The sequence below is a fragment of the Lissotriton helveticus genome, chromosome 3_1 (genome assembly GCF_964261635.1).
Source record: "Lissotriton helveticus chromosome 3_1, aLisHel1.1, whole genome shotgun sequence".
In the NCBI taxonomy this organism is placed as follows: Eukaryota; Metazoa; Chordata; class Amphibia; order Caudata; family Salamandridae; genus Lissotriton; species Lissotriton helveticus.
In genome coordinates, this window is record NC_136061.1 from 2,041,992,809 (window position 1) to 2,042,015,054 (window position 22,246).

At 41.6% G+C, this 22,246-nt stretch overlaps 1 protein-coding gene across 2 annotated transcripts in view; it reads left to right on the forward strand.

Annotated features, from left to right (window-relative positions):
* The window catches only part of AGBL1 (AGBL carboxypeptidase 1), a 4,192,795-nt gene that overhangs the window by 3,330,352 nt on the left and 840,197 nt on the right, over positions 1-22,246 (forward strand). For both annotated transcript variants that reach the window (XM_078683166.1, XM_078683165.1), the window contains one exon: positions 13,058-13,218. In XM_078683166.1, coding sequence (XP_078539292.1) covers positions 13,058-13,218 — 161 coding nt within the window. The remainder of the gene's footprint in view (positions 1-13,057; positions 13,219-22,246) is intronic.

Sequence of the window (22,246 nt, forward strand, 5' to 3'; positions counted from 1 at the left end):
CACAAAAACCAACTCTATGTGCGGAAGACAAACCGCCAACATTAACACCGCCCCCCCTACCAGACACCCTAAAACTTCCAGAACTAACAACACTCTTTCTCTTTAAAGCATCGCAAAGTCGCGGAGACGGCGGACAGACCTCCTCATCCGAGCTAACATCCAACACAGCCTGAATAATTCTCGAAGCCGTCCCCTGAGGGTCCCAATCCTGAACCCCCCTGACTGAAAGAGCACCCCGCGAAGCAGGCCCTGAACCCACCAACCCACTATGCCATTGAAAATCCCCCGACAGCCTATAAAAAGCCCCTTCCCCCCCCACACCTCGCTGAGCAACATCCTCACCACTCTCAACCCGTCCGGTGGGAAGGTCGCCCACCACCCGAAACTGGCGGGAATCTCCCACCGACCCACCCGCGCAGTCCAGCTCCCCACCAGGGATCAGAAAGTCCGGCCGCCCCACACCCACTCCCAGACCCATTTGGGCCCATTCCCCCTCCCCCAAGGAGCTGCAACCCCCAGACACGGCCTCCCCCCCCACAACCGACCCAGATGGGGAAAACAATAACGGACTCTGCAAACCCCTCCCCGCAGAGCGAACAAGAACGCCACGGCCCTCAGGCCCTCCGACAACCGCAGTAGATACCAAAGGACGCGCAATGTGCTCACCAACCGCACCACCGTCAACCGTCACCGGGACCTGAAACACATGGCGGCGTATAACGCTCAGGGGAGCGACCACCTCCTCAATGTCCCGATCTGGGGCACTCTGTAACGGTTGCTGCGCCACAGAAACCACATCCAAAATGGCCTCCGCCCGCCCCGCCTGAGTGACTTCAGTCCCCACCCCCGCGGAGGCAGAAGCCGAACGCCGCGTGCAACCACGTTGCCTGGAAGCACGACGGCCCCGCAAAACAGGAGCAGAGGCCGCTCTTTCCCGCAGACCAATCTCAGAAACCACTCCCTCCCCGAGAGGGAAACCCCCAACCCCAGCCTCCTCCAACAACGAGGAATCCAAAGAAACGGCCGGATCAGAAGAACTAGCATCACTCCCCCGCCGGGCCCTGGAACCCGCCCGACGGGTCCTAGAACGACCCCGCTCACTTACCCCATCCTGCCTCCGACGTTTCGGGGAGTAACATGCTGCCACCACAGCCGACACCCTCGCAGAGGCCTCCCGCTGGGGGCGCGGGGTCTCGGCCCGACCCCGGTCGCCAATGACCAGGTCCAAACGCCCCGCCTCGCTAAGCAGGCGAATAGCTTCCAATACACGATAATCTTCACCAGACATGATATCGGATCAGACTAGCCAAGGAAACTAAACGAAATACCAAAGTATGACACAAAAAATTCTAAGCTCAACCGGCCACCAGGTCACCAAGCCCAAAATGGTGCCCGGAGCGAGGAGCCCCGCCCATTCATAGGGGAGCGCACAAAACAACTAAAACCAGCCCAAAAAACGCCCAAAAAGAACCTGCTAGAAAGAATACCCCACCCGGATCTCCCAAACCGCCCGGGGGAGGAGACCTCCCGGAGGTCGGCTGCCCTCCCCCAAGCCCCCCTTACTTCAAAGCCAGGTCTCTTCTGTAAAACCAAGTCACTTTCTTAACAGTGTGTGAAATTCATGTAATTTTCTGCAATTAGATGACATTTCAGAAACATTTATAGAAATTTAGCAAAGTGTAAATCTGGCGTTTAGTGCTATATTTTAGAACGAGCTGCATCCACATCCATTTTTGGACAGATGACGTATTTCACACTAAAAAACACAGAGAGCAAATAACACAGTCAGGCATATTTACAAGCCCCTATCAAAACACGACGTCACTTTCAGTGGTGTTATGATGGAGATAGGGACCATTTCTGACTTTGTGTTGGCCATTGGGACTACGCTGTATTCCCAAGGCAGCGTTAAGCGACTTAAGGTGTCTTAATGCCACCTTGAGACCCCATTTCATGCTATACTTAGCGTGAAGGGTTGGGAAATGGGTACTGGGGTGGGTGCTCCACCGCAACACCCATTCAGTTTGACGTAACCCCATATTTACAAGGGCAGCGTAAATATGGAGCAGTGCCAAAATTAAGACCAGGGAAATTCTGGTCTTAAACAGTTGCAACGAGGAGAAATGTTTAATTTCTCTTCATTTTCGCTGCTTCTATGTGTGTAGGGTTGTGCAGCACACATAGAAACAGCAAACGGCCCTTGATTGTTTAAGTGCAGGAAGGTGACCCATCCCGCACATAAACAATCAATAACAAAAATGACTTTTAGCCACTTCTATGTGTTCTGCATTAAGCACATAAATAATCCTCCCTTACAATGCAGGCACCCTTGGACTATGGTGCAAGATTGTCTGCGTTGTGCTAGGCAGCTAAAATTAGCGTCAGCGCAGGGGGAAATGCAGAGCTGCACCGTCTCCTTGTAAATACAGTGCAGTCCTGCGTTTTGGAATTGGTGGAGCACAGCGTTAGGCCAAGGTGGCTTACACTGCGCTCTGCCACTTCCTCATAAATATGCCCCAAAATTCTAGAAACTATGAAATATATATTAGAGGGTTGCATTGCTTTTGCACTACATAAAGGCTGCTTGTGTGATGCAACCCTTAAGTATGATTTATAAAGCCACGCAAAGCCAACTTGCTTGGCCATAGAGGATTGATGAATCCAGAGTAACGCAATGCTGCACAAATTGCTGCATTGCGTTACTCAGCCCCAGTGAGGTGTTCCATTGGTGGTGCCTGTGAGTTCCAATGCAACACCCATGGATTTTGACACAATTCCACATTTTCTATAAGTGGTAGACCTGGGAACATGCCAAAACTGCTCAGCCTCCGTAACAAGGAGAAATATGTTTATTACTCCTCGTTTTTTTTCCTCTTTCTATGTGTGCTTAATTTGTTAGCACAAATATGCATTCTTCAGCACACATACAAAAAGGAAAAAGCCTTGGGTAATTAAAACGTAGGCACCCTTGCAAAATAGTGCAAGCATTCCTGCATTGGCGCTAGGCTGCACATTGTGTGCCAGCACTGGGAAAATGCAAAAATGTGCCCTATGAAGTTAAATATGGTGTATTCCTGACTGTCACACAGTACAGTGCAGCAAAGTGGCTTGCTGCACTGTTTCACATATTGATATATTTTCCCCTTAGTTTCTGTAATTCTTACATTGTCACCTTCTTTGTGAATTTCTGACTTAGCCTTATAATTGGCTGTGTTTAACAGTTTAATGAATATTAAATCAGTAACAGTTGGAGTACAATAGATCAACCACTGCAAGGTGGAATTGTGGAAGAGGTGTGGCGCAGCTGCCAGGGGGCCTGACTCCGGACTACAGCGTTCATGGTTCGATCGCCGGCGGCAGGTCAGCCCAGCACCATGTGACTCTGGGCATTAGCTAGCTTAATCTCCCCTAGGGCCCCCAGCGCCGGGAAACCACTTCAGAGATAGCTGTACGCTTTACAAATTCAAGGATATATTATTATTACTGCATGTTGCGCCACCAGAAAAATACTGCTTTTGTTTTTTTAAATCAAAGGTTTATTGCATTTTTACATTGGTATACTTAAACAATTTGGGTCAGAACACCACATTACGTGTATAAATATGGCATTTGTTGTACTTTCACGTCAGCTTGGTTACAGCCAGCAGAATTTAGAAACAAGTGTTTGTACATGGTTTTAACTGGTAATCAAGCAGCATCTAGAGCATTTGGATAACTTCCCCCTCCCTCTTTCCCCCTCCCCTTCCATCCCCTGCCTAGTGTCAAAGTCTACGGTGTATTAAAGTTTATCTCTTTCACACAGTGGAAAGTCACTACTCATTCCATATCAAAGGAGAGTGCAACCCACGATATCTCGTATTTGTGCCCATCTAGTTGTAGGCTACCTCTGAGTTGTAGGATTACGCACTTTTTGCAGGGGCGGTTGGTGTTAAGGGGCATAGGGGGCGTTGCCCTACCAACCAGCATTGGAACTAAAGGGAGAGAATGACCACCATGGAACAGTTTTACTGCTTGGTGCTCCCCCGTGAAAGTTAACTATGTAAAATCAAATAGTTTTTTTACTTGCCTCAAAGAGTCTTCATCTGCAATTTACGCATGTGCAAAGCTGGGCGCTGGGCGAGGACTATTCCTCGCCCTCGAGGCACAAGCGAGGAGGGGGTGACAGCCGCATTGTGGGAGCGGCTGGCAAAGCGGCAGTGCAGGAATTTCAAATGAGGCGCTAATGAATTGGCACAGGGTGCGGTCAGTGGGGCGCCATTCAATATAATGGGAAGGGGCAGGGCTGGCGCCCGTGCACTGAGTGCAGGGGGTGGTAACAATTGCAGCACTCCCTTTCGCCTCCGTGAATTAGAATTCCTAATTGGGTAAGGCCGAGGCAACTTAGGGGAGTGGATATGCATTAGTTTCAGTTTGCTTTCACCTGCTATTTCTGGGACACAGTTTATGGAAAAAGAAAAGGCGCCTGCAGTCGTGGTTTCAACAGGGCCGGACTGGCTACCGGGCAGTTGTATGTGCTGCCGAGCAGGGGGAGGATTTCTCCGTGGTATGGGCGTATTTCGTTGATGGGGACCTCTGTGCGCTTTGAAAAAAAAAAAGGTCCCCATCAACGAAAGCATCCCGCTGTTCGGCAGCACACACAACTGCCCGGTAGCCAGTCCGGCCCTGCGTTTCAAACGACACGCGTACCGGTAAGCCTTTTCCCTTTTTTGAACCCCATGGCATGACTTGTCAAGCAGAGATAACGGCCTAGAGATGATGCCTTAGAGCTTTGAGAATCAATCCGAAAAACACGTATTTTACTTTTTTACTCATATTTAGAAGGAAAGAAAGTTTAAAAAAAAGAAGGCAAGGAAGAAAGGAGGAAAAAGACAAAAAGAAAAAAGGTACAAATGGAGGAAAGAAGGAACAAAAAAAAGGAATGAAGGCAAAAAATAAAAAGTAGCAGCGAATGCAAAAAAGAAAGAAATAAGGAAAGAAAACACACAAAAAGATGAAAAATGGAAGAAAAGAAGAAATGAATGAAAGAAAGAAGGAAAGAAAGCACAAAAGAAACAACGAAGGAAAGAAAAAAGAAAAGAAAGCAAGAAAGAAGGAAGTAAAGAAGGCAAGAAAGAAAGAAGGAAACAAGGAAAGATAAACAAAAGATGCAAAGAAAAAGGAATGAAGGCAAAAAGAAAGATTTAAAAGAAGGAAAGAAAAAGGGAAAGAAGGCAAAAAGGAAACAAGAAATAAGCAAGGAAAAGAAAGAAAAGAGGAAAGAAAGCAGCCACGGCCCATGGAGGGAGTTGCAGTGGGGCAGAGAGGCGGGGTGGGGGTGCTAAAAACCGGAATATGGATAATTGGAGGTAAGTAAACTGTAACATTTAAAAGATGAACCTTGAATCCAGTTGATAGAAATAGATCTGATTTATTGAAGATTTGTAATTGATCAAGATGATAATAAAGTATTAAGTAAATTCAATTATAATCCCACCAGGAGCAGCTGGACTGCTGCTCAGCCTCAGATGTAACTGACTCTCCTCTCAAGCATACACAACCAGCATTCTATGTGACATCATAGATGTATGCTGAGCAAGTTATAACAAACACTAAAGAAGGACAGAGAAGAAAGAAAAGCAGGATGTAACACATCTCCCCCTTTAATAGAAATAAAAACAGATAAGAAACAAAGAAAGTAGAAAAGTAGATGAAAGAGCATACAATGTCTACACGACAAATATTATTGAAAAGATACAAAGGAGGAAGTTAAAATAGTGAAAGCATGGAAGAAAATACAATCATGCACAACAACACAAAATCCACAAGAATGGAAGAATGAATAGTGTAGAGAAGATAGAACATACCACACCTACACAGTGAATATTATAAATAAAGTAAATAGAAAAAGGTTAAAACCTCAATTGGTGAAAGAAGTACAGTCACCCATAACATAACAAAATCCACTAGAATGGAAAAATTTGGATTTGATACATAATATAACAAAATCCACTAGAATGGAAAAATATGGATTTGATACATAACAACATCCACAACAAAATCCACTAGAATGGAAAATATGGATTTGATGCATAACTTAATAAAGTCCACTAGAATGGAAAATATGGATTTGATACATAATAACATCCACAAGAATGAAAACGGATGGGTTAGATAAATAAATACATTTGTAAATAGAGTAACCAACGGCTCCTTTAAACTTAACAAACTGAACGCCTCTAAAATATAAGAGCACTAAATAAAGTGGTTCAGCACAGCACTAACGCTTTTAACACAATGAAATTTCTGAAAAATGGTTCATCCTCGGATGCAAACCGTATACATAAAATCTAGAAGCAGTATAATTCCTCGTATAACACTGCATAACTCCTTGTATAAATGAACATCTTCCGCAAAATAGAGCACAGCACTGCTCTTAAAACTAACTTGAAAAAATGGAGCACCTCAAAATTGAGCACAAAATGTGGCTCCGTATAATACACATCCAATAAATCTAACACTAGGACAACTAATTCTCTGAAAAGAACACCTCAAAATAATTTGAGCACATTTGTGGTTCACAACAATAAAAGAAAATGCATTACTCCTCTCAGTAACATATATGAACCCCTCTAAAATTTTAGGGTACTGAGTAATGTGGTTCATTAAAAGTAAGAAATAATAAATTTGAACACCTCAATAGAAATTGAGTACCTAAATGGTGGTTCTGCACAAGAAAGCACTATGGCTGATTTCATAAAAGAAATTACATACCAGAAAATTGAATTAAAAACAACGGGGCACCTCAACCTAAGTTGAGCATAAGAATGGCTCCCTCCATTAAAGATACTAACTCACTGTAGTATTATCATCAATATATAAGCAAAATTCAAAACAACTGAGCACTTCAATGTTAATTGAGTATATAAATGGCTCACTACCTTAAAGTAAGCCAACACACTTTTATACACTTGAAATTGTTTGCACTATGGCACACATGTAACAAACTTGTGAGAATTACCAATAGCGTAAAATTTTAACATAAAATGTGCACTCCTTCTAAAACGCATACCACCTCCCTCAGAAAATGAAATACAATAAATTGTTAATTTCCTTTAAGTAATCAGATGAATAAACAAACTCCGGTGAGTGATCTCTCACCCGGGTTCTGCGCAGAAGAAAATTAATCATTCATAAAATGTCACCTGTTGCAGAACACAAGAAATTGCTGGCAAAATTACTCTTCATTACGCTGCATTTGTGTTCAAAACACAGCACATATACTACAAGACTGGTAGTGACTCGGCATGTCTGTCTCCAAGGTGATTTCCAAAACTAAACTCACCGACAAATTTTCAATACATTTTGGGTGTAACTCAAAATGGTGGCACGCATCTAACGTAGTCCCGGGTGACTCACAGCACGCCTGTGCTTGCAAAAACATTAGAGAAATGAAACAGCAGATCACTGACGTCAGAAAGCCCTTTGCGTGGAAGACAGCAGGTAAACTTAAGGGTATCTATGAGAGTTAAACTGTTAACTCTTGTGCAGTAAAAACAAATTAAATGACAAAATTGGGAGGAGGCTCACATTAAATCTTGACTTGCACACAGAAAGTCCGATTATATCAAGTGTGTGCTGCTGTTGTTAAATTGTCAACAACTGAAAATAAAATTTAAATAAATGTCTTTTCCCTGCACACAGCTTTCAATGAATCCGATTTCTTCAGAGGTCAGATAGAAAGGTTAAGACTGGTAATAAACTGTGAGATAATTGACGCGTTCAACTCCGTGAAAGCAGGCAACTAATCTTTGTTCCGTACATCCATAGTTTTCACTTATTCCCCTTTTTTATTTTTAGAGACTGAGCACAGCTGTTATCATCAAACTGATTAATGTGCTCTGTTTATAAATGTCAGTGTTTCTTCCGCAGGGGCTTCTTTTCTTCTACTCACACTGCTGGAATGTCGAATAATAATTAAATGATGTACATTCACTCCCACACAGGTGATGGTAGGTGCGTGTTTCTCCTCAAACATGACACACATCCAAGTCATGTGTTTGAAACAGGTTCAATGACACATTTGTAAGCAGGTTTCCATAATCCAACGGTGCCAAGCAAAATTTTCACTCTCAAAAACCGAAGACAAAATGTAAAAGTTCACTCTTCAAACATTAAATTTTAGGCCAATGTAGCGTAAATCATGCAGTAAAATTCCAACACCCTGGGGAAACAGGCTGTCCAGATCATAAGGGACACTGGTGGGATTAACCAGGGTGATTTTCTTAATTTACCTTTTCTTCTTGTGCTTCAAATAGTTTCTCAGTTGCAGATTCCTTAAATTCCTTAGTTGTAGTAATTCAGTCTTTTCCTTAATGCATAGGTTCTGTACCTCGTCGCCATTGTAACATTTAAAAGATGAACCTTGAATCCAGTTGATAGAAATAGATCTGATTTATTGAAGATTTGTAATTGATCAAGATGATAATAAAGTATTAAGTAAATTCAATTATAATCCCACCAGGAGCAGCTGGACTGCTGCTCAGCCTCAGATGTAACTGACTCTCCTCTCAAGCATACACAACCAGCATTCTATGTGACATCATAGATGTATGCTGAGCAAGTTATAACAAACACTAAAGAAGGACAGAGAAGAAAGAAAAGCAGGATGTAACATAAACATTTTGCGATGCAGGGCGCGCTATGAAATTCGTTTTATTTATTAAATTGTTTACTTACCTCCAATTATCCATATTCCGATTTTTAGCACCCCTACCCTATCCCTCCCCCACCCCGCCTCTCTGCCCCACTGCAACTCCCCCCACGGGCCGCGGCTGAAAGAAAGAAGGTAAGAAAGAAAAAGGAAAGAATGAAAGAATGAAAGAATGAAAAAGAAAAAGGGAAAGAAGGCAAAAAGAAAGATAGAAGAGAAAAAAGGGCAAAAGAATAAAGAATGTGGCTTACTCTCCCATATGTCAGAAAAAGAAAGATGGAAAGAAGAAGGAATTCAGAGGAAGGAAAGAAAAAGGGTTCGTAGTATAATATATTGGATACTAAAACCCTCATTACAACCAACTCATGTTTAAATAAAAATGTTTTATTTTTTTCTCATTTTTTTTTTTTTTTATTGAGCATTTTTTAGATATACAACAATGATAGGAACGCAAAAAGGCCGAACATAATACGTTAAATACAAATACAAATGCTGATACACATAACATTTTGGATGTGGCAGATATGTGGCAGATATGGTAATATATTGATAATAAAATTGACTATGAGTAAACAATAAACATATAAACAATAACAAAAAACATATAATATATCCTCATTTTCCTACTCTACGCTTCTGGATAGAAGTGACAACTATTTCTAGCTGGTTTAAATAGCTTTAAAGTCAGGCCCTTTGCTGTTCATACCAATTAGCTACGAAAGCCCAGATCAATTCCCCTTTAGCTCTAGATTTTTTCCCTCTGGTTTTGTATATTGCTATTTCTTGTTTGTATATTGCAAGGAGTCTATTAATCCATCCCTGAAATGTAGGGGGCTCTGTATCCTTCCAGCGGGCTGCTAAAATAATTCTGTATATGACTGTACATAAGTAGATTGTATAGATTTCTGAATTATCGAGTTCTAGGGAGCTATCAAAACCTAATATAAACAAGGTTGATGAGGTTTGGATCTCACGACCAAAGATCTCAGTCCAGTATTTACCTATACTTTCTTTTAGTTGTTTGAGTTTCGGACAGTCATAGAACATGTGTATTAAATTTGCGGGGCCAAGTGCACATCTAGGACATTTATCATGACTAGCCTTACCCCATGAAAATAATTTAAATGGTGTGTAGTATAAATTACATACCGTTTTATAGATTTGGGCTTTTAGATTACTTGCAAGTATAACTTTAGAAGATAGTTGTAGCACCATATCTATGTCAACATTAGAATTATTTAATTTATTAGCCCAACTTTCTTCTATTCTTTCGAGATCATCCGGGTGATTGTTTATGAGGATCCCATAGATGTCGCTAATTCTGACTGATAATTTTTGCATCAGGTCTAGTAGTGATGACGACTGTAGCTCGGTGTTTGTGATGTATTGTCTTAATGATGTGTAGATTTGAATGAATTTAAGGTAGTCTGCGGGATGAATCTGATATTTAAGGCGTAACTCATCGAAAGTTGTTCTACCATCTGAGTTTAAGAAGTCGCCGATAGTGACAATACCTACGTTTTCCCAGCGTTTAGTGATGATATCATTAAGATACTGGGGGATTATAAAGCTGTGCCATAAGGGTGTATATTTGGTATATTTAGGTATTGATAGTATTTTAGTAGCTCTGGTCCAAATTTTGAAAGCGTCTGTAACTATTTTAAATTTAATCTTTTTATAATATGAAGGCTCAATTTGTCTTAACAATAATCCTCGTGCTGTATTTCCTAATGTCAGTTCATAAATAGAAGGGATGTTATGTAGAGGTCTGTTTTGATCTGGTTTTTTAGATGGGATTAAAAAGGCCATCTGTTGTAGAATGGCGGCCCACATGTAATAGGTTAGATTTGGCACTGCTAATCCACCTCGGGCTGTCGGCAGCACTAATTTGGTTATGGCCCTTCTTGTCTTCCCATAATTCCAAATAAACGATGTTATTACTTGGTCTATCTTCTTCATATAAGTATTGTCAATTAGAAAAGGGATTGCTCGAAACAAATATAGTAGTTTTGGAAATACTGTCATTTTGATATAGTTGGTTCTACCAATTATGGATAGATGAAGGTTGTTTACTCTAAAAAGATCTTTTTTTATTTTTGTAACTAAGGGGTCGTAGTTTAGTGTGATGATATCGTTAGTATTCGGTGAGATGTTAACCCCTAAGTATTTTGCGTTTCCTACTCTATATTGGCCTGTGTATGGGGTGTTATCGGTACAGACTACCATCGTTTTGTCTTGATTTAATGAGTAGCCTGAATACAGACCAAATATTCTAGTGACTACTTCTATTTCAGGTAAGAGATCTGCCTGCATCTCCGTGGCACTTTGAAGGTTTACAGTAGGGCCCTGGTTAGCATTCCCATTACCCGTACTGCTTTCGAGGTGTAAAATGGGAAGAATTGTAGCCTCCTGCTGATCGACCTGTTGATTAATATTCTTAGATGCAGGCTCAATAGTTACATTGCGATTGTTATTACTGCCCTCCTCTTGATTTGCTAGGCTATTTTTATCCACTGAGTCCTCGTTATCTGTGCCCACCTGGTCGTTAATACCGGATCTAGGGAGTGCAGAGATGGAAGGGGTAAGGTGGCTTACCTGCCCGCCAGTAAGACCGGGTCTTTCGGGTGCACTGCTGGACACAGTCTCTGTCTCTTGTCTTTGCTCCTGCTGCATCGCTGGTGCTTTCTGTGCCCCCGTCTGGCCTGATAAATCATTACCCTCAGCCAATACTGATACCGTGGGGCATGTCTCACCCACTATTCCCGTCATAGCACTGTTACTTCCTTTATCCCCTGTGTTTACTGACATACCGCCCCCCTCCATGGGGGCAGTCACTTGTTGCTTTTCGGCGTTCTGTTGTGTCTCTTTTGCCACCATTCTTTGATTAGCAGCGCGAAACATTGTAGCCACTGTTGTAGTATTTGTTGAAGCGTTCTTAGCAGGTAGGGTCGCTAATGGTGTTTTACTAGAAGAGACCCCCCTCCGGGCCGGCGTTTTTTACACCGTCTTCTCCGCCACCATTACTGCTGTTTCTACATGTATTCCTTGTCCTTGCACTCCCCCACTTGTGACACCACGCTGCTGCTTACTTGTTTCCTGGTCTCGCAGCGCCTGGCGCGCAGTCCTTGTCTTGGCCGCTGCCGAGGCTACCGCCGCCGCGTTTTTCGGGGCCATTGGTGATGACAAGGTTAGCACACTGCTGCCGGTTGCAGGTCTCTGGTGTTCCGTATCAATCACGGAGTTCACGGAGTTCACAGCATCTGCGGAGTTTGTTCGATAGAGCCAGCATAAGGAGCGCAGTACACTCCCAGATCGGTGATTGCCGATCAGCAGACGTAGAACAGCAAACCCAATTACGGAGGAGAGGAGTGAAAGCGGCGTCCTTGTGGAAGGCGGGACCGCGACGGGTACAGTTTCCAGTTCATATGGCTGCATTAATCGCATCTCGGTATCTCTCGGGACTTTGGCACACTCATCGGTATGTTTTAGTCCATTTCCCTCTTGATCGGAATATCGGTCTCTGGTTTAATTACGGCATGCTCCGCTATCCTGTCCGGAGCAGCAACCGGCGTCTAGCCTGACGCCGCCATCTTGCCCCCCTGTGTTGTGGGTTAACTGATTTTTTTAAATAAAAATGTTTTAAGCGCACTGCAAATTAAACACAGTACTGTTTGGTGTTCTTCCTGTGAACCATTTGTGAAACTAAGTCCCGGAACACAATATTGTAGGCTGGTAAATAGCTGCATTCTGCTAAAGAAAGGACATTACAAAAGGAATTTACAAATGCACTGACAGGAGAGACAAACTGATAAAGCTGAAATGTGCCCTTTGCTCACTTCAAAGGTGTCCTGCTGTCACATCAGGCATTACCAAAGAAATGATAAAGTAAAAACAAAAAACTGACACTGAGGGAACTACCTTGTGTGCGGACGTCCACCTTATTAAAGAGCAAAATGCAGGGGCTGAATTAGGCTGACGTTGCCTCATGCTGTATGCTGCAGTGGGCGGAAGCAAAATGTGAATGACAACAGCTAAATGAATGAAGAGGAATAGCTGAAATCCCCATTAAGTAAGTATGTTATACATAATATTTTAGTACCATCAAAAGGTCTTGGCTAATGCCTGGCCTCAATATGGCCTTTAATAATTCGTACATTCTAATGGAAAATGCACTGGTATCTAGAGACATATATTGCTTGTATATTTTACTGTCTCCTTTGTATTTTGCATGCTGCCAAACACAATTCTTTTGTTTCAGAGCTTAATAAGTCATGATGATGCTGAATAATATGTTTTTCATTGTCATTTACAATATTGTAGAAAGAAAACAATGTGTAGAAGTAATGTGTAACATCCTTCTCATTTCAGGGCTTTCAGATTGGCACAAGGGAACTAGAAGAAATGGGTTTGAAATTTTGCCAGGCACTTCTTGTGCTACATAAGTCAGTGAACTTCAATCCAAAATTGGCTGCACAGGTAGATGCCCTTTTGCATCTGGATGAGGAAACATCAGCCCTGCAGTCAACCAGGTAAGTTCAATGTAATGCTTACTCAATCCTTGGTCCATTGCAAATGTTTACTTTTATTTCAAAGTTTCCTTTTGCCTAAGAGTATGTTTATTTATATAAGCTTGTTCTCATTGGTTGTTCAGAATGGCTTCTTTCCAGACCTGCGCATTGAAATGTTGGTAGTAGCTGCCATTGACAAACTGCCCAGCAATTCTGAGTAAATGTGTTTGGTGTCCTTATTTTATTGTCTGTCTTTGCCACTTTTCATATCATTGACCACACTCGAGTACCACCTACTTCTCCTCCTATAGTCTGAAATCAGAATTATTGGCCTTAGTTTAAACTGGAGTCAGAATTGCATGGTATTGCACACAATAACTTTCATTATTGCCTCCTTAATAATCTGAAATAGGACTCTTCTATCATGGAGTTCTTCTTGGATTAAGTGGGTCACAACTCCTGTTTTAACACTGGCTGCCTTCATTGGCAAAATTGATAGCTATTCTGCTTTCTCCTTTAAGGTGTCATTACAGCAGCATTGTATACAATATAAGTAGCTTGTGAGCTACAGCTACCTATAAGTAGCTCTCCTGTGTACGTGGGTGTGTACAGCTCAGCCTACTGAATTGGAAGCATTTTTATGGTTGAATTAATATATGCTTACCAAAATTGAAAAGTGTGCATTTGGGACACAAATATGTGACAAATGTGTCGTTGTGGAGACGTAATACTAGTATTGTTAACTAAGGCTATTATAAGTTACCCATGTAGAGACATTCCACATTGACAAAGCATTTTTTTACATTAATGCTGGCATGCTGGCAACAGTACCCGTTGCAGTGAGGTGATCAATACAGGCAATCATATAAATAATGTCCACTTATCTAATCTTGTCTGATGTGGTCACTATTACAAAATAGTGCTTGCTCGGGACACTTTCCATTTAAAATAAACAGCTCTTATTACTGAAAAGGTTGGAGACCCCTACTTTACCATATTCTTAGGATGGAATCTGGGTTTGCCCACTTTTTATGATTCATTAGCTTTCTTGTCTCTAGCAGTCTTTCTTCTCAATAGCTGCTCCCCGCTTCTCATTGGATATAATGCCTCCCTATTCTTTTCTTTGTCCCAAACCTCGCCTATCTCTGGTTTACTATGGTTTTTTCATAGATGAGTACTACACTCCCGCTGCTGATGCCAGGACATTCCTTTTCCTTAATAGTACGTGTGTGGCATTTTACTTTTTGTGCTTGTTGGAGGAACAAGCCCTTTCTCTTTTCTCTGCCCCCTTCACTATCACAGTGGCTTACTATCAGCCTTCACACTCTCTCCCACATGTCACTCCGCTGCTCCTTGATCTTTTTTCCTCCCACCCTTGCTGTTAGTGTGGACTCTCCATCACTCCACTCCTCTGCTTTCCCCCTATTTCAATATTCCTATTTGGAACCTGAACACAACAAACATGGCCGTCGGCCACTGCTCCTCAATGCTGTTCCCCTGGACATGCCTCTTCTGCTATTGGCTTTGTTAATGATTGTAAAACTGTGCCCTGTTTTCACCAAATCACATGTCCGCTGTAAAATGCATGTAGAAGGATGGATGTTGCACAACAAAGAAGAGAAGACATTAGTGCCCTGATTGTTCATTTGTCTGTCCAGACCTGTTCGCTAACTGTTAGTCGAAAATCATGTTATACATTTGTGATAGGTTGTCCATCTTTACAACTACATGGTATGCGGATGTTGTGACTAAAGCAGATACACATATAAGGGCCTGGCTGAATATATTAGTTGGTCCAGCCTTTAAAACTACCACAATGACTTACAAATGTAATTCAGTTATAGATGAAACCTGATGACGGACAAGGGTCATTTAAATGTACATATTGGACTCTACATCAACAAAAGATGGGCCTGCAAATTGCAGTCTCTAGCGACCTTTGAACTATATGACATGTATGTTTGCACCAATATTTCCAGATTACATCGATTTAGGCGATATTGCACCAATAGTTTTGGATTGTGGTGTTGGCACTTACACCAGTAGCAGTGCTCAACAGCATGTGCACGGTCTAATAAGCGCAAAAGTAATGTACACTGACCGACCGGCCAGTTTTTGCATGCGTCAATCAGTCAAAAGTGTTACAGGGTTTCACTGGCACAAGTGTAATTAAAGTTGACCTACCTTGGTGTATTCTAGACAATCTGGTTGTATTTTCTCACCATGTCTATAAACGATCTGGTTTGCGGTGGCTGCTATTCCTGGAGTTGCTTCTTTCACGAGTACAAAGATTGTTACTATTTTTACGATTTTAGGTAAAGCTTTCATATTTTGATGAGTAAGATTTGAGAAATGCATGTCACTTTAGTGTAGAACTACGAGGGTCTTATTTTTCCTTTTTTAAAGGCATGTTCTTGTTTTCTTTTCTCACCCTTCTTATCCATTCATATGTTTCCTATTCCCACTTACCTACCTACCTTCTGGTAACTTGGAGTACTTAAGATTTTTTAATCATAGCTAAAACACCTATGAGATTTGCTAAGGAGTGAACTCGTATTATTTCATATGTGGTAGGTCACTATATGCCTGTATGAACTACCCAAAAAACATATGGCTTCCTCCGGAAGTATGTGTATTTGTAATAAAAATAAAGGACCTCTGCAGAAATCTACTTGCTTAGCAAAAGACTGAACTTCATCTTGATGTAGTCATATCTATATATAGCTCGGAGCTTTGTAAATGACCAGCTGTCCTGTGGTGTTTTTGAGAATCATAAGATATTTGGGATGTTTGATGGTCAACAGTGTTGATCTGCATAAAATATATTTAACAGATACACTATCAAAATTCTTAACATGATGGATAGAAGAATAGGTGCATGACCATGAATATGTCACGGAATGTTGTGCATCTTAAAAAAAGTTTTAATAATATAACACTTTGGCTTGGCACATCCTTAATAAGGCAAAGCGAAGGTAGACACGATCCAACAAATCATTCATCATGTATGTTACAAGTGTCACTCGTGTTTCCAAGTTTCCTTGTGGATAATTTTGATGAGTCAACATCACTTTCCCACTTTGCATATATCATAAGGTGTTATGTGAACATATAAAAGAAGCTTGAATCCTTTGACCCGCATCTCTGATGTTCCTTCATCTTGGTAAGTGCTCTTAGGTTTTCCTCACTAGGAAACCAATTTCGATTATGCAGTAGATCCATTGTCATGGGATTCAGTCTAGACATAAAAAGTAATATAGTTAGCTACCAATTCCTTCCCATTCTGCTTTATTTGAAGTACCATGGTAAGACTATTAGCTGAATATTTACATACTTATACAAACATTACAATGTCCACATAGCCTTAGAAAATTAACAGAGGACCTCTACCTGCACAGAACATATGTTTTCATCTTTACAATGTTCAAAAGTATGTCATTCAATGAAAAGCAGACCCGCAGCAATGCTTAAAAGCTTTGGTGGAAGGGATTGTATATTATCCTCAAAACAAGAGCACACATTCCAAAGGAAGTGGCAGCATTTAATTATGAAAAAAATACTGGATATTTATTTATATCACCATCTGATGTTGAATTATGGTATATCTTTATAATGCTCAACGATACCTGCAAACGGAATGCATATCTTTATTTCAATCAAAAGTCAGAAGGTTTATTTTCTTTATGTGATAAACCATTATGGTTCGTACTAATTCAGTAAGACTGTGCATTTGAGCAACATAAGCATCACAACTATGGGGACTGAGAATTCTCACACCATCAAAATATTTTGGCCTCTTTGCTGGCCAGCTCACAGTGTGGCATTTTGACCCATAAGCCTTACAGGGTACCCAGTGGAACATGACAACCCTAACTCCCCCATGGAAATCGTGGAACCAGATCTACACTTTCATTGTTAGTTTAGGCATGTCCAACGAGAGACACAAGAAATAAACAGATTGGCATTTCAAACATTTATTGAAGCAATTGGATTATTGTGTAAAATATGTGTGCTGTGAATATTACTAGAAGAAAACAGGGCATTGTAACCAGCATTGGAAGAATGGTGAAGAAGATAAAGATTTCAACCATTATAATTGTTGGATTGATTATATGAATACATACAATTGTACTCCTACCTAGCCCTGCATAGTCTAGAGAGCATAGGGTGCATGTGATTCTGCCAGATGCCTAAGTGTGGTCTAACTGCTCATCTACATGCGTGCGTGTATTGTTAGGTAGCCTGTCTTGGTGTAGAGTAGGCCGCTGCACCTCTCAGGATAGTTATGGGATTCAGCTGGCCTAGAATTCAGGCATGGAGCATTTGCGACAATCTATTGGAATGCTCCTCTGCAAAACAAAGGGTTAGTGAAGGTTAAATATTAAAACTGGGCCCATTCTTTCTGTTCCTGAGCTCTGGTCCTGCTGCCATTGCAGATTTTACCCACCTTGAGTTGTCCCCGAACAGACACCAAACAAGGTAATTTGCGCAGTGTACCCAGTTCTTTAACAGAATGTTCTACGGTATGATAATGTGCCTAAGAAGAAATGTATAAGTAAGCAAAGCTGAATACACCATTTCATATGGGCGTGCAAGCAAATGTGTGCTAAAGTTCCTCATTTAAAAAGAATTTAAATTTAAACATGAACAATTTAAATGGAAGTGTTTGTGCACAGGGCCTAAAAACTTCATGTCACCGGCACCACATTCTTCTAATGCGGATCTATATTGCCCACTCAGGGGACAGATTTCGTAGAAGTTTTATCCCAATTCCATCTTTCCCCCCAAACAGCTAGTAAACACTCACACTTCAGTCTGCATCATAGATAGTGTAGCAGCTGTCATACAGAGAGTAAGCAGTGTCGTGAAAAGCTCACAAGTTAAGGGGGAGCCCACTTCAGCTCTCGTTATGCTTCTTTTTATGATTTCAGAAGAGATTTAAGGCTGTGATCTTAACATTGTGTTTACTTTATTACATTAAACTACTACTATCTATTCGTGCTGTTCAGTAACAAGGCCAAAAGTAAACTGAGCACTACAAGGGGGCTTCGGAGGCACTCCTCCCAAAACTTTTTCAGAACAATTGGTGATACAGTGCGTACCACATATCTTTCTTTGTTCAAAACTGTCCAATCATTCAATGAGTCAATTATTGAATAGTTGGATTTTAAGCAGTGGGTGGATAGATTAATTCAATAATGGATGACAATGAGTCAAGACTTTCACCCAGCAAATGGTCTCTCTTTTGTTTTGTTTTTTTAACCATGAAAAACCATTTATTACAATATAAACAGTAAAAACAAAATTTCATCTATCTCCGGAATATTTCTTTAGTGTATTTTTCTCTTTTTAAATAACAAAAAAGATTTTTTATTAAGCTCTTTAACCCACCTTTTTTAACACAATACCAACAAGTAAAAGATATACAATAAATGGGACTAAGTTCATCAATTGGGTATGGATCCAAATTTATCGTTAGACCAAATTAATCAGATATAAAAATCGATAATGCCAAGAAGCTTACTTTGTTTTACATTACATATTTTCAAATTCATAAACTGACCAGTCAGTATAAAACCATTCACCGCTATTTACTTTAATTCAGACCACAGTTGGCTTAACTATAGGACAGCATCCTGTCCGAGAGTGGTCCCCAGACGTTCCTTTCTTTTTGTTTAGCTTACTTTCCCGTGTGCTCATAGAGTGCAATTTCCAGATTGTATACATGTAGCAAGTTGCTGGAATAATGGAGGCAGGGGACCCAACCATGCTGAGTCTATACAAAGCCTACAGACAGATAAAAATAAGATGGGCCCTATTTCCTGATATCAACTCCTCTACCACCAACAGAATCATCTGTGAAGTTAGAATTAAATTCGAATTAAGGATCTCCCCTAAAAATAGTGCAACATATAATCTAAGAGACTTAAGGCAGGGACAGGAACAAAACATATGAACTAAATCCGTTCCTAGTTCCTCGCACCAAGGGCAATGTATCCCAGCAACCCCACCCATCTAGATATTTTAGAAGAGAAAAGTATAAACCAAACATTGTTATATAATGCTGGGTTTGCAGACTAGATGAACATAATATTGTACATCCTAATTCCAGAAATTCCAAGAAGCTAGAGTTGTCCATATCTAGCCTCTCCTGCCACTTGATATTATGTTTATCAAGGTCATCTATGATCCCCTCCGTTAGACACTCATTGTTAGAAATCGGGGTCTCTAGATGGCAGAGGTTGGTATCTTTGCCCAAATAGGGGCACTTGCTTGTAGTCATTGTAAGGGGGATACACTCCTAAAATAACCCCTCTTCACCCCCTTGGTAGCTTGGCATGAGCAGACAAGCTTATCTCAGAGGCAGTGTGTAAAGCATCTGTCAACTATACAGTAACACAGTGAAAACACTACAAATAAACACCACACCAGTTGGGAAAAATAAGTAATCTTTATCTAAACCAAAACAAAACCAAACAACAAAAATCCACAGTACAGGCACCAAGATATCCTCAAAAATAGGTTATTCACAAAAATAAAGCTTGTAGCAACAAATAACTCCACTTGGAGTTATAACGATGTCGTGACCGGTGGAAATCACAAAGTGCAGCGCTGACCACGAGATGCGCGGAGTCAGACCCGGAATCAAGCAGACCCACAAAGAACAGTACCTTGGAATTCATGAAAACAAATACAGATCGGGGAGGTGCGGCTTCGTAGGCGCTGCACGGCGTCGGTTCCTTACGACCCCAGGGGAGGTGCAGCCTCTGTTCCTCTCTGCAGCGCTGGGGAGGCGAGACGGCGGTTCCTTACAGCGTCTAGGAGGTGATGTCATGATGGCACTGAAACCACAGTTCATTACATTTGCGCAATGCCAATGAAGTCGGGGATCACCCACATCGAGGATGGACTCTGCGATGATGAAGTCGGCTTCAGAGTTGATGCAGCACAGCAGCATGCAGAAGTGATCTAAAAGTCTGGGGTCTGGGTCCCTCTTTTTAACCACAAAAATCCATTGTTCTCTGAAGGCAGAGAGTGTCTGTATCCAGCCAAAAACAGTTCTGTCCTCACTGGTGTAGCTTCCTGTAGGAGGTGGAAACGGCATTGTTGGTGAAAGACCAGACCCATTCAGGTGAAAAGGTAATCTCCTCCCTCTACTCTAAATGCAGCCCAGACCTATTCAGCTCAGCCCTCACTCATCAGACTTCTGGAGTAATGGCCATCCCCTGTCATTCAAAACCCAGACATGCAATACACAAACCTAGCAGAGGCACACTGGATTATTAGGCAAGAAAATACCCACTTTCTAAAAGTGGTATTTTCAAACACAGAATGTAAACATCACACTCACGAAAAGATCAACTTTAACATTATGAGTTCAGGCATACTAAACGATCTTGTTCCCAGGGTCAGTTATGTTTCTAAGAGGTTATAAACAAACTACCCATTCTGTCCTATGGAAACAGATAGCCTTGCAATAGTGAAAAACGAAATTGGCAGTATTTCACAATCAGGACATGCCACACACATCAGGGCACGTCCTACCTTTCAATACAAGGCACCCTGCCCACAGGGGTACCTTGGGCCTACCTTAGGGGTGACTAACATACAGGAAATGGAAGGTTTGGGGACTGGCAAGTGTATGCACTTGCCAAGTCGACATGGCAGTCCCAGACTGCACACAGGCTCTGCAATGGCAGGGCTGAGCCACATTTTACAAAGTGCTTCTGTGGGTGGCACAATCAGTGCTTCTAGCCGACCAGCAGCATTTGATTTACGGGTCCTGGGCACACATGGTGCACTGTACTAGGGTCTGACAAGTAAATAAAATAATCCAATCATGGAATCACTAATCCATAACAACAATTTACAAATGGAGCACTTGCACATTGGCAGTGAACAGCAGTGGCAAAAACACAGGAGGCAACAGCAAAAAAATGATAGGGAGTCCCACACCAATGATGCCAAGTCTAACACTCATGTACTTGTGAGATTGTGTAGTTGGCTTGCCCTATTATTAACTCCAGTAAACGTATCCTAGAAATTTCCTCCACTCCCCCAGCTTTCCCTGTAAGAAATCCCTGAGTTGTAGACATTTTAAAAAGTCTCTGGTGCCTATATTAAATCTCTTCAAACAATGTAATGTGGCCACCTAAGAGCAGATCTCCTATCCTTTTAAACCCCCCTATTTCCCCATTTATTAAGAACCCATCATGGATGATTTTGTGGTCTAACTTCAGAGCTCTATTGACCCCAGCCTACCATTTCCCGCTGGCTGCAGCATCTTCCTTCCCCTTGGCTAATTAGGGTACTTTCAGGGCCATAACGATAATAGCCCTGAGGTTGTTTATTCCGCGCATTTCCAGAGAATGATGACCGGCAAGCACGCCAGCAATTGCGCCAAGTAAGTCCGTCCACTCTCTGCCGACGCCACAGCTCTTCCATGTCACAATCCCTGAAGGCAACACCACAATGCCTTTGCAACCACTTGGAGCTCTCATTATGGTGTCGCTGCAGGCTCCTCCTCATTCTGCGTGCTTACAAATGTTTATTTCCACCCTCCGGTCCCAACTGAACCAGACATGTCTCTTTGCGGAAAGAACTGGGGAGAAGCTAGCTACACTGCCGCTCAGTCGCCATCTTGCCTCTGAGCCCAGTGGAGCAAAAGTTCTTAATGCACTGACCAAGTGTGACTGCTCTTTTTTAATTTTAGCTTTTGCAATAAATCATCACTTCCCCAAATACTTCTACCAGCAATCCTTCCGAAATATATATTGAGTGGATGTATCTAAGCCTGCAGTGTTTTGGCGCCTCAGAGAATTAAACACAACATGTTAAGCTTTGCTCTAAAATGAGAGTGAATGAGATAACCACATAATGTCTACATTGCACAACATGAAACCAGGTAATATTGCATCAGTCCTAGCTTCCAATTGACCACATTGTTTGGTCCTTGGCAATTACATTTTTGACCCTTTTACTTTATCATCACATGGGTGCACCTTGAAGTGCATCTCTTCAGGGTTATCAAAAGCAAAATACTGCAATG